The sequence below is a fragment of the Dermacentor variabilis genome, chromosome 3 (assembly GCF_050947875.1).
Source record: "Dermacentor variabilis isolate Ectoservices chromosome 3, ASM5094787v1, whole genome shotgun sequence".
In the NCBI taxonomy this organism is placed as follows: Eukaryota; Metazoa; Arthropoda; class Arachnida; order Ixodida; family Ixodidae; genus Dermacentor; species Dermacentor variabilis.
In genome coordinates this window covers 52,379,029-52,391,486 of record NC_134570.1, presented here as the reverse complement: position 1 = coordinate 52,391,486, position 12,458 = coordinate 52,379,029, and the positions used below count along the sequence as shown (strand labels likewise).

The 12,458-nt window shown below is 49.6% G+C and overlaps 1 protein-coding gene across 4 annotated transcripts in view; it reads left to right on the top strand.

Annotated features, from left to right (window-relative positions):
* Window positions 1–12,458, top strand: part of LOC142575598 (uncharacterized) — a 311,632-nt gene that overhangs the window by 240,183 nt on the left and 58,991 nt on the right. For all 4 annotated transcript variants that reach the window (XM_075685082.1, XM_075685080.1, XM_075685083.1 and 1 more), the window contains exon 7: window positions 2,099–2,290. In XM_075685082.1, the coding sequence (XP_075541197.1) occupies window positions 2,099–2,290 (192 nt within the window). The remainder of the gene's footprint in view (window positions 1–2,098; window positions 2,291–12,458) is intronic.

The window sequence follows — 12,458 nt, the reverse complement described above, 5'->3', positions numbered from 1 at the left end:
ACTTTTAACGAAAACGTAGTAACGGTAAGCATAAAATCTTTATTTATGCGTCCTCAAGGGGAGAGAGATTATACTGCATCGGGGAGCGCAAAAAAATTAAAATTAAATTATGGGGTTTTACGTGCCGGAACTACGAGCTGATTATGAGGCACGCCGTAGTGAGGGACTGCGGAAACTTGGAGCACCTGGGGTTCTTTAGCGTGCACTTAAATCTAAGTACACGGATGTTTTCGCGTTTCGCCCGTATCGAAATGCGGCCGCCCTGGACCGGATTCGATCCCGCGACCTTGTGTTTAGCAGCCCAGCACCGTAGCCACTAAGCATCCACGGCGGGTATCGGGGTGTACAACTATCAAAATGGAGTTAAATGTGAGATTTACATCCGTAAAGGGAATAACTGCCTCTTCCGCGCTTAAGAAAGCATGCGCTCTTCGCGTTTGCTGCGTACATCGCTGAATTTTAATCATCACCCAATGATATTTGAAAACGTAAGTGGAAACATTATGAGATTCTCCAGTCGACAATTAATATTTCAGTGTTGGGTTTCTCGCAGTTTAGTAAGGACATGTTCAGCGCGTTTCTTTTCTCATGCCGCAGCCGAGTTGTGAATAGCGTGCGAGGCTCCGCGAGGCGCTTTGTAAAAGCAGGAAAAGGTAGAAGACTGGCCATCCACCGATAGCCCATAAATCGCACAGAGGCGCCTAATGATCAGAGTGTGGCTGAAATTTTGTCGAACGCTTAAGCGTTGGCTTGAGGTTGTTGGTGAATTGCCGTCCACTTTATCTTGAAGCTGAAAATTTCACTTGTCTTTCCGCTTGAGTGATTCGTGTAGTTCCTCAACCATTACACAGGATGGAAAGATATATTCCGACGCTAATCCCAGGTGGATCGTACCGATATAAAAAAAAAATGTACCTCTTTCAGGCATTCGGAGAGTGTCCTGGCGACAATCGCTATTCGAGGTGCTGTCTAGAAGAGGGACAAAACCTGGTACACAGCCTGGGGTTGGCCTGTAGGACTTATAAGAACAGCATCCTATATATATATATATATATATACGGCATTGATATCTCACGAGGACAGCCCGCTGAGTATAATAAGCACAGTATGCGCGAACTGGTGGTACCTGCAGAAAGAAAATCCCGCCTGTTGTACTTGCCGGCAGCTTGAAACTGCACAAGTGTGGGTTTAGTCGAGCTCGCTGTTCCCGTTGGCCGAGATGCGAAGATTCGGTCGGCTGGTTTTTAAACGCATCAGAGAAACTGAAGTTATTTTCGTGCACTACAAGACATTGACGTAATATGGCCACGCAAGAACACTGTCACATACGGACAGCCCCCGCCGAAATAAAGACATGCTGTATTAGCTGGCTTGAAGTTTCCCTTTTCAGAACTTCAGTGCTCTAGAGGCTAATTACAGAAGGGCGTGCTCTGAGTGTTTCTGGTTGCCTTGCAAGAGAGAAACTTATTGGCAGCTCTGTAACCGTGCACCAGGTGTGTAGGTAATGGTACGTAGTCACAGATGCTGCATGCAACTTTGATTGTGTGCCGTCTTTTGCTTAGGGTTCGTCCGCCGTCTCTGTTGCAGTGACATCGAAGGTCCCGGCAAGCTCCGTTAACGTCGCCGCGTTGGCCGGTGTTCGCTTCTCAAGTTTATGGCATGAGACTCATTGCACCTACAGATGAAGAGGGTGACTCATGAAATGATTCACTCATGCACAGCCACTCGCGTACACAACAAACACATGCACATTGTGTAACACACAGCTGGAGTGCATATTCGAGGCCAATGTCCCGTAGGAAGGCCAATGGCGCCTTCGTCGCGAAGGGGTACCAGCGCTGCTCGAAGGTCCGACTACACGGGGCCGTAAACGGGTGGCCACATACACTCAAAGAAGATTGAGGAAGCCGCAAAGCTCGGGCACATGCATATATTAGGTCATCGCGCATATCGCAGGTTGACGATCGTGTGAATTGTACTATTTGCGACAGAAGTAGTTCGCCTCAGCGACTTTGGCTTAAGGGGACTCACTGAACGAATTATCTCCGCACTTGACGTTTTCCAGAACTCGTGGTGTGTGTGTCTGCTTGCCTTGCAGAGACTCACATGAAGCAGCCGCAGAGCATCTCGTGCAGCAACCTGTCCGAGAGCCACATGCGAGGCAAGGTGTCCACCCTGGCATCTGCGGACCGAGCCGGTCTGCGCCTGGTGCGATCGGCCAGCGCCCTCTACCCACGCATCAAGATGTCGCGCTACGAGCGGCGCATGCGAAAGGAAAACCCGAATCCATGTGAGTACATGTATTATCGGACGCACGTCGTTGACAGTCGGCGACACTTGCCCACTACCGGACAGTGCGTACACGAGGCGGACCGTCGACAGGCGCCGACCTCCACGAATAGTGTGTAGCTCGGCAGACACAATTTCGTCAGGGTAATGCTCACTAAGGGCTATGGGTGGGGCTAGTGGGGCTAGTAGGGCTATTCCACGTGTTCAATCGAAGCGCGCTGCGAAGCGACGATAACGCACGAATATGATACGCAGGACACGTGGAAACCTGTCGCGTGTGTCCTTTCGGTGCGTACTTGTTGCTGAGCAGAGCATTTTAATTCACCCACGTAATTATCTACTTCTCTCGCTTGCGTCTACATTCCATTCCTATTGTTGTAGAATACGATGAATCGAGAGCAGGGTGCGCATTTTTCGATGGTTCTTTTCAGTTTACATTATTTTTTGAGTCCATGGTCCCTGCCTGACATGAAGCCGTGATGGCGCAATCGCCGTGATTGGCCTCTCGCTGCGACAAAATGAAATGAATCTGCGAAATTCGGTCCCCGGAAGCACTCACAAAAACATGTCCCATACAAGACAAGCAAATCACGTTGATTTTGCAAAGTTGGCCTGCCGCTTATTGCTTCGGGGGCGCATAAATCTGGGGACTTCGAGGGAGAGCTGAGGGCGATGTTGAGGAGGCTGACCTACATGTTCTTTAGCATGTGCCTGATTTTGAGGGCAGAGAGTGTTCGGACAGCACTCGCGTTACTGTCGACGCACTACTACTACTGGCTAAGCGCTAGTAATCCAAGGCGACCATGTAAGCAGTTGCTGTGTTGAGCGAGATTTTCCTCACACAGACGGTCACTATAGGTTGCGTATCCGCGTCCGGCGAGTACGGGATACATCGCGGTAAAGATCGCCCTGTTGTTTATACATTTGGCTGCATAGACTAGGGCAGTAGCGTATAACCACCGCTATAGCTGCAAGTACGATCTGACAGTGACTTCAAAATTGAAGGAGAAGGAAGGCGGTACGTGTGCATCCCTCACCTCGTCTTGCGAATAAATACGTGTGACGCGGTCATCCCGTACACCGGATATATCCAGTAGTAGGAAAACAAGTCACAGACATGCAAGCAAACAGCTTGTATGTCTTGCAAAGATAGGCAAATGACCGCTACCACGCGGTCACTTGCAGAACAGTTGTTTATTATTAGCAACCACTTTCATTGAAAAAGGCAAAGTGAACTCCTCTCATTCGACTGCTTACTAAAACTGTCAATGCCTCTATAAAAAAAAAGACAGAAAAGGAAGAAATGGAGAAAGCGACTACAATGCGCCCAGTAACTATACGCTACCATGTCTTCAGAAGATTGTCGCTGGCGCAGCCTTTCCACTTTAGAGCCCCAGCGGTGGACTTAACAGAGCCTTGCGTAATCTTGCCGGAAACCGGTGAACCACAGACACGTAGTGCTGCTGCACCATCAAATAGCAAAAAGAGTAGCTCTGTTTACATTCCAGCAAAACCGTGCGGTGTGAGTGTCGTAATCTTTCGTAATTTATTTTGCACAAGAGCGAGACTTCACTCGGTGGCGGGGTAGGCAAAACAGAAAAGCAACAACCCTCGCGCCTGTGCGCCTGCAAGCCAACCACCCAGTGCAGGTAAATAAAAAAGAGAAAGAAAGACAAACTAGTTTGAACCGCGAAACAGCGTCGTTGTACCCTCCCGTTATTTGAAACAAAACAAAAACAAAAAAAGCGCCGTGTACATTTCACTCGCCTACCCCGCTGGCACGAACAATGTATAGCGCGGATACGCGTCCGCGAGCAGCCAAACTTTTCTTTCCACGTCGTTGGTCTCCTGTCGCCTGCCGATGCGATTTTATCGCTGAATGTTTCCCTCCGAACTCTACGAAGTTTCCCACGTGGCTTATGCTTCCACGGCGTTCCAGCTAAACTCGGGCCCATATTACACCCATCGACGCTCCCCGGAAGCCGCACTGCAACGTGCATTACTGTTTCTTCGAGCCACAGGTGGTGGTTCGAACAGACACGACCGCGATTACGCGCCCGCACACACACACACACACACACACACACACACACACACACACACACACACACACACACACACACACACACACACACACACACACACACACACACACACACACACACACACATGCGTGTGCACGCTTATCGCGGAGAGGACGCGGGAGCGCGCACTTATTCCGGGCAGAACGACGCAACACAGCGACGCATGACGGTGGGTAGCGGTCGATCGGGCGTACCTAATGAATGCGCGGTTACCCCCCTCCCCCCCCCCCGGAACTCCGACTCGGTACCTGCGTATAACCTGGTGCGCGCTGCCGCAGTCGCAAAGCGTTGCGTGTGCCCGCATGTTCCCGGCGAAATGACGGCGCGACCGCTACCGCTTTCGACGTCTTGTTGCGTGCGTGGCGTGTGTCTGCCGGTGGCAGTGATGCCGACTGCATGAGCTTTGGCGTCACTGTGCCGCAATCTGCCCGGCTTTCTTTTTTTTCTCGGTGGGTTTCGTCACGTTGACGCTGCAGTCTGCTGTCGTCACAATTTGCGCAACACAAGTGTACGCGTCGAGCGTAAGTCAACTTAGTTCCGGTCTATAAGTGGTCGAGCGGGTCGGTTAATCGACCACGGCTCATTACAAGGAAACAGTATAAGGGCGCTGGGCTGTCGATAATAGATTTAGCAGGAGACAAAAACGTATAGCTGGAAACATAACGCTACTGGATTCGCTGGGTATTTAGTAATTTCGGAAATGAACCGGGAGCAAAATACTGTGGCGACGCGTTCAAGAACAACGACATAGAGACTCTGCAATTTATAAGCTTATTAAGCACTTCAAAAGGAAATGCGAGAAAGCTTGTTTCCCACGGGAATATTTCAACAAGTCTTGTTTGGACAAAGTGTCACAGGAGGTCACTGCTACCAGCTCCAGTGCGTGTTGAGTGGGCGCGGTTTTCCCAAGACAGGGATAACTTGAGACGATCAGTAATTGCTTGGGTTGGGTGCAGTAAACGGAATTACGCATGATGACGATGATTATGTACGAAAACGACCACATTTCTTTTCTTTTCCCTTTTCATTTTCTTCTTTATTTTTTTACCTTGCGACTCGGGGGCTCGCGAAAACCTACCTGTCGCGCCTATGTGCAATAGTTCTTTCAGTGTTATGCACCGTAACCGTTCTTTAAAAACAGAAGCGAAAGAAACAAAGATATACAATTCATTTTTTTTTCTATGTCGCAGCAAGTTCTCAATTGTAGATAGTTTACAAGACCAACTGCTTGATAATTTACCACATAATAATTTGATGAAAAATAATATCGTTTTTTTTGCACGAATATATATATATTCTCCGTGACCAAACTGATAACGTCTACAGAGCTGAAATCTTCTGAAAAATTGCGTTCTCACTATAACAAACGACCTCCACTGACGTTCTGGTAACCTCCGGTAAGTTTCTGACATTCTTCCGATGCTTGTATGTAAGCGCAAACCAGGGCTTTAAGTGCTTCCTGTATTCATATCACTGGACATTATGTCTACTGTCAACTTTCTTTTATACGGGTTGTTACCCGGACCAATCACGGAGGCCGTATAATAGGAGGCTTGAGTGAGCTGCTCCTGTTGAATGCTAATTACAGTACAGTCGCTCAAGTGCAGCTGCGGGCCCGTGAGTTCTTTATTCGTGTTCTAACGGGACAGCGACAGCAGGGGGACATGCGCTGACGTCATCGAAGCCGCCACCTTGTTAGCCAGCAAGAGGAATAGTTACGCGTTATCTCCGTTCGCTCTAATCTCCAGCAGCACAGTGGAAACTGCGAATAGAGCAGCAGTACTGCTTACGTGACGTCCCGCGAATAATTACTATATCGAAACTCATTTCAAGAACCGGGAAATATTAATAACTAATCAACACTGACCTTTCCATAAATGTTCTTGCATGGGGCTCACGATTGAACGTCGCATTATTTAAGCTATTTCAAAGGAGAGGTTGGTGCCGTTAGGTGGGGATCACTTGCTCCTTACGGCAAAGCAAATTAGATGAATGAATGAATGAATGAATGAATGAATGAATGAATGAATGAATGAATGAATGAATGAATGACGTGTGGAACCGCAAAACAACATGAAGGACACTGAAGAGGGTATAGCACGAAAACATGCAAAGTGCCTTGCGGTAGTGAATGAGCCCACAGTAGAGAGTACTTGTTTACGGTACATGAGGCATGCACATGACGCCTCAAACAAGTGAAATCTTTCCAAATTATTTTCGCTTGAGTGTTTCTTTTTTCCTTTTTCTTGCTTCGGTAACACGTCGTACGAATGCAGTAGCCGGCGCAACACAAGTTTACTAATGACCAAAGCGTTCTTCTTCCCAACGCAGCTTGAGCGATTTCATCTGTCCCATATTGATTGTGGCTTTCGATTATTATTCAGCGAAGCGACAACGAATGACCCAGTTTGATCAATTTTGCCGTAATGCGCCGGCAATTATTGACAGTCACACCACGTGGTGGACCAGATCCTCTCCGCAATCGAACGCCACTCGATTCAGCCTTGGCGCTGCACTGGCGCGATTCGTGAGACTCGTTACAAATGCGTGCGCCGAGACCAATCCTGCTCCGTCGCTGCAGTCAGGCCACCGCAGGTCATAAACCGCGGTCGTCAAGGGGCTATTGTTCTTTCTTTCTTTTATTTTTTTCCCCCTGGAACTGCCACACACCACGCAAGGCGACAAGGCGATCAGGTTCACAGCGAATGCGGGCGCGCTTTCGAAGTAGACATACATATACTTGTAACAAGGAGGCAAAACAACATCTGGCCGGGAAGTTCAGCGGTACAACACATCTCGGCTCGATGCCTGTGTATACACTGCAGCGCTGCACGGTATAGGTGCATGGCGCGTGCCCAGCGAGGTATCTTTATGTTCCTTCACATGAAACTCGCCATTGTCTCGATGCGACCACGCCGCATACACATTTAGAGCGTCGAAGAAAGGGGGGAAGGGGGGGGGGGGGTTGGAAGGATGCGATAACATTTTGCTTTCGTCTTAACGCCATCGACGCATACGTGTCTGGCTCACTCGCACCATATGGGTCCGCTCGCTGCTTGCTCGTTCGGATGGCTCCCACAAGTTCGCTCGCGAGGCTGGGCGCGTTTCGTTCGGCGCGCCGTGTGATACCGCCGAAACAATTGGACCCTTGCCGGCGCCTCCCTCGACCGGCGTCGACGGGGTTAATGCCTGCCGCCGGCGTTCAGTCGAAAGCCATAATGACGAAAGATAAGTGCGGAAGAGAACTGCTGTGACGCCGCGAGGGGTTGGCCCAACAACGCGATGGTCATATTAATGCGGCGCTGGTGGCCAGCTTACGGAAAATGAAAAACTGAATCCTTCTCCCACGTTCCCGCAATGTGAGGGGGGGGGGAGGGGGCGTTGGTGGCGGAGTCTATTTTTGGTCGATCGTGTTGTTTATACGGTGCGAGCGATCCTACTGAAGAAAAACGAAATGAGTGGCTCTCGGAGTCGGCTGTAGTTATGGCGTTTTCCGTGCCCTACGGGCTGGCCGTTACCGAACGTGGGAAAATTATGAGCTCCGTTCCTTCAGCGCAGGGGCTTTCAAAGGCGACCGCCGAATCAAACAGTTCTGCCGGACACCCGGTACAGCTTTCTATCTGCAAAAAAAAAAAAAAAAAAGAGAGAGAGAGCGAGAGAGAGATGACAGAAAGAAAGAAAGCAAGAAAGAAAGAAACGAAGAAAGTAAGAAGAGGTCGTAGTAGTTCCTACGTAGTGCCACGCCAACTGCTACCTTAGCATGAATGCAGTTGGTAACGATAGAGTTTGTAAGATAACTGACTAAATAAGGTAGTCGCTATTACTATAATGGGTCTCAGCTACGTATTCGGAACGCAGGTGGCACTACCGCATCCAAAGTTTCTATTCTATTACACACACATCGAACCCACTGTGGAATACGCCACATCCGGTCCGATATATGCAGCAGAGGTGAGAATCCTTGTATAAGGTGGTGCTAACAGCGTTTTGAATTTGTAGCTGGGACCGATTAGTAACAGTGACTACTTTGTTTGGTCTGTTGTCTTACTAACTCTATCGCTGCCAACTTCCGTTATACTAAGACGGCAAATGGCGTGAGACTAGGTAGTAACTACTACGTCCTTTTCTTCTTTTTTAATAGTATAGCTTAGAGGCTAAGAGGCGCTATACTGTTGTGCATCATATGTACGATGCATGACGTCGCGGGTGCGACTCCCAGCCACGCCGGTCACGTTTCGATGGAGGCAATGGAACCACCTTCCGTATCTCTCGTAAACCAAATATAGACTCGTGGTCGTTAAGCACTGCAAAATCAATCAATCTAACCTGCATGTCGAGCGGGACTGCGTCCGAGCCGTCAGTGAGTCGCTAATTAACGTGCATGTCAAGAAGAGAAAGGTGCGCTTCAAGAGTGTGAGGGTAAAGTTCCAAAACGAGAACAGTGACAGTCGTGTAAAGTAAATGGTACGTTACACTCAATTACTGCAGGAAATCATCAAAGGTGGAGCTTGGAAATGTACTGTTCCTATCGCATAACGAAGTTGCAAGAACACTGTTGTCTTTTAGTTCCCGCGGCGCACTGATCACGGATCGCCAAGTGACAATTCCAACTGCGACTTTATCGCCAGTTGTTCTTTCTTTCTTTCTTTCTTTGCTTCCTTCTTTCTGTCCTTCTTTCTTTCTTTCTTTCTTTCTTTCTTTCTTTCTTTCTTGTTCGCGACGCACCACAATCCAAGGTACGTCAGGTAAAAAGTGCACCTAAACAAAAGCTTGCCGGCCGAAACAATGACACTAAACAAGAACCCTCCAGTGCAATATGCAGCGTAAGGAAGAACATGTAACTGGCGGAATGTGCAAAACGTAAAAGTGAAGGCAAACAGAAATACATGGAAATGAGCGGCGACAGAAATACAACGTAACAAAAGAAAAGAATGGAGAAGCGTTAGGCTACATCAGTGCTACGTAACATCATCGACTCTTTTTATATTGTGGCACGCGACTCTGCCCACTTATATATACAACACGGCACTTACTGTATTTTTAGAATACGCACGCGAATTTCTCACTGAATCTTTCTGCTGCGAACGAAATTAATTCGAAATTAGGAATTTGGAATACATGGGGCTATATAGTCCCGTTCTCACTGAAGCCCCGTCAGTATGCTTTAGCGATCGAGTGGGCGTGAGCGAAGCAGCGAATCGGCCCTGGCTTGTATCCGTCAAAGATAAAACCGTAATGTAGGGTGCGAAGCGTTCACAACGCCGAAAGACGAGGCACACAGTGAGGGACCCATGTACGATAGACACGGAGGGATCAGTCTTAACTTCGACCCGCGCTCAATCTTATTCTCGAGGCCCGCGATGACTAACAAAGCCGAATAACCAGACGCGCCGAGCGAAAGGACAGGGAAAGTTCAAGACTAAGGATGATGGACAGGCGCTTCGAGCAAACGAGCTTATACTACACGCCGCAGCGTTCGAGGGGGGCAAGAGAGAAAAAAAAAACGAGCAATCGGTCAGGAAGCGTATAATGATACTATACGCATCACAGCGTCCGAGCTGGGAAGAACTAAGCAAGCAAGCAAGCAAGTATGCCGTACTTCGGGCCAGAGCTCAGCCGCCTTACCGACAGACGTGTGTCAGTCACCGTTCGTTCGTCTTCGGATCAGAAGAAGCCGTCGCTGCCCATCGGTCTTAAAGAGGAAGAGCGCCGCTCACCGACCGCGGCAAAAGGTCATCGAGGCTATACGAGGACGCGTGAATAGCGTTCTATTTGCTGCCACGGGGGCTCTCCCTCAGCTGCGTGGGTACGTGTGGGTACGTGCACCTGCCGGTGGGATATACCCTGCTCGTAAGGTCACAACAGAGCGCAAGCTTCGAAAGCGGCCTGCCGCCATCACGGTCCCGCGGTTTCCACCAGAAAAAGAAGCAGCAGTAAGAGTCGCGCCTGACTTCTTTCCAAACGCATGGGGGCCGACCCGGTTGTATAGACCACACCGGTCGGCGGCGGCGGCGTAACAAGGTGTGCACACGTCGATGGCCTTTTTCAGAGGACGGTTCTAAACGAGGCCGCGGACTTTGAAAAAGAAAGGAAGAAGAAGAAAATAAAAGGCAACCGTTCTTCGCATACATTCCTTTCTCAAAGCTTGTTTTCTCTTTCGGCGATTCGATCGACTGCTCTCTCGTACGCGACCTTATCCTACGCGTCGCTCGGATTACGAGCTTTCCGTGTTTTGCGTGGTTTTACTCTTAGGCGAAGGTGACGAAGTGTATCGTTCTTTTTTTTTTCAGTTCGGTCAGACGGAGTGTTTCATAGAGTAAGCGCTGCAGCTCGTAGGCAACGTACACTCTACAACATTGCTGAGTAAGAAGTATAGAACACGAACAAAAGTGGGCAGGAAATAGCATTTATAGGCTGGTACACCATAGTGTGCTGTAAAGAAGCGGGAGGAAAAAAAGTGGAGGCTTGGGGGATGCTAAGGTATCGCTGAGGGAAAGGTGCAACAGTGCTAACAACGGCGTACAGCAAGGCGACCGAAATGTATGCACTTGTTCTTTTACTATTGGCATGTACAGGGTCCCGTATCGAGTGCCGGCTGTATCCATAAATAGTTCCCATACAAGTGAAACTGCGCTCGAAGCAAGCGGCTGGAGAAATGGGAACTTCATTCGGCCGACTGATTCGCGTGATATACTGTATGTATGGTAGCCTTATCGGTCAAAAAAGCAACGGGGTAAATAAGGCCGGAACCGCCCAGCTCGTTTCTTTTTCGACGTTGCCGGAGCCTGCCGCCCTCACCCCGATCTTAGGGAAAGTTGTAAATTCGTCGACCGGCCGATAATGCTCGGCCGCGCATGGGCTATTTCAGTACACACGGCACGCGCCGCCTGAATGCAGGAACGTACATGTAGTACGGGCCAGTCAGTGTAAACGCGCGTTCCATTTAGAAGGGCGGTATGGTATTTTAGCGTCCCAAAATCGCAGTACCTATACAGCTCGTGTAGGGACCTTCTCAAGCTCGCCTTCTCAAGTCCGCACCCATGCACAAAGAACTGCCACACCCGTATGCGGATAGGATAGGATAGGAATAAACTTTATTTGACCAACGGTTATTGCTGTTGGAGCCCGGGGCTAGGCTGCCAGGGGCCCATCGCCCGAGGAAAATCTTCCGAGATCCTCGGCAATGGCCCTGGCCCGCTGGACGGCCCACTCAAGGTCTTCGGGTGCCTCGCTGAGGAGGGCGGCTTGCCATCTATCAGCGAGGCGCCCCGCTTCAGAGGGTCCTGCTGCTGTCTTCCCCCTTCCTCATGGTCCTTCTCCCTCATGGTGTTGGCATCCCCAAAGCACACGGGCCAGCTGCCCACGGCACATGCGTGTAGAGTCGCGCATCTACAGATCGCTGGTGGGGCGGAGCGCAGCCACAGTGAATGACAAAGACGATGCTTTTATGCGCTACCAAAAAGAATGCACCAGCTCGGTGGTGTCCCCGTGCAGTGCCCACCGGTGGCACAACATGTGCCGGCAGCCACGCGCTCCCGAGTATCGCGTTTTTTTTCAATCGCTGAGCACTGATTTTGTTTAGACCGCGCACTCGCACCATATCGTGGATTAGGTGGGTCGGGGCGTCACGTAAGCTAACGCTTGTCTCTCTTCTTTCTTCTTGGAACGGTTGTCCAAGCCGTAGTTAGTATCCATAGTGTATACCACTTTAAAACAGCCCGAACAAACAACAGTACATGTCGATCTAATCTGCTCCATCGATGTGTGTATAGTTTTCTTTGCTTTCTTACAAACAGTGTGCGTATACGGTCGTAATGTTTATGGCCGAAACAGCCTTCAGTAGATGTCTGTGACAATGCGTGCTGATGCAAGGCTTACCCCCACGGCCGCGATTGCTGTCCATAAAAGCGCAGCCGCGCTTCTCGACTTTTTCTTCTTTTTCTTTTTCATTCTTCGGCCGTCGCGCGTCCAGGTCTCGTGTACGCTATTACGCACACGAAGCACGGCCAAGGCTAAAGAGGCAATATACTGCATGCGTTCTCCCTGCGAAGGCTCGCGGCGCCCGATCGGCATTGATGTCTGAGT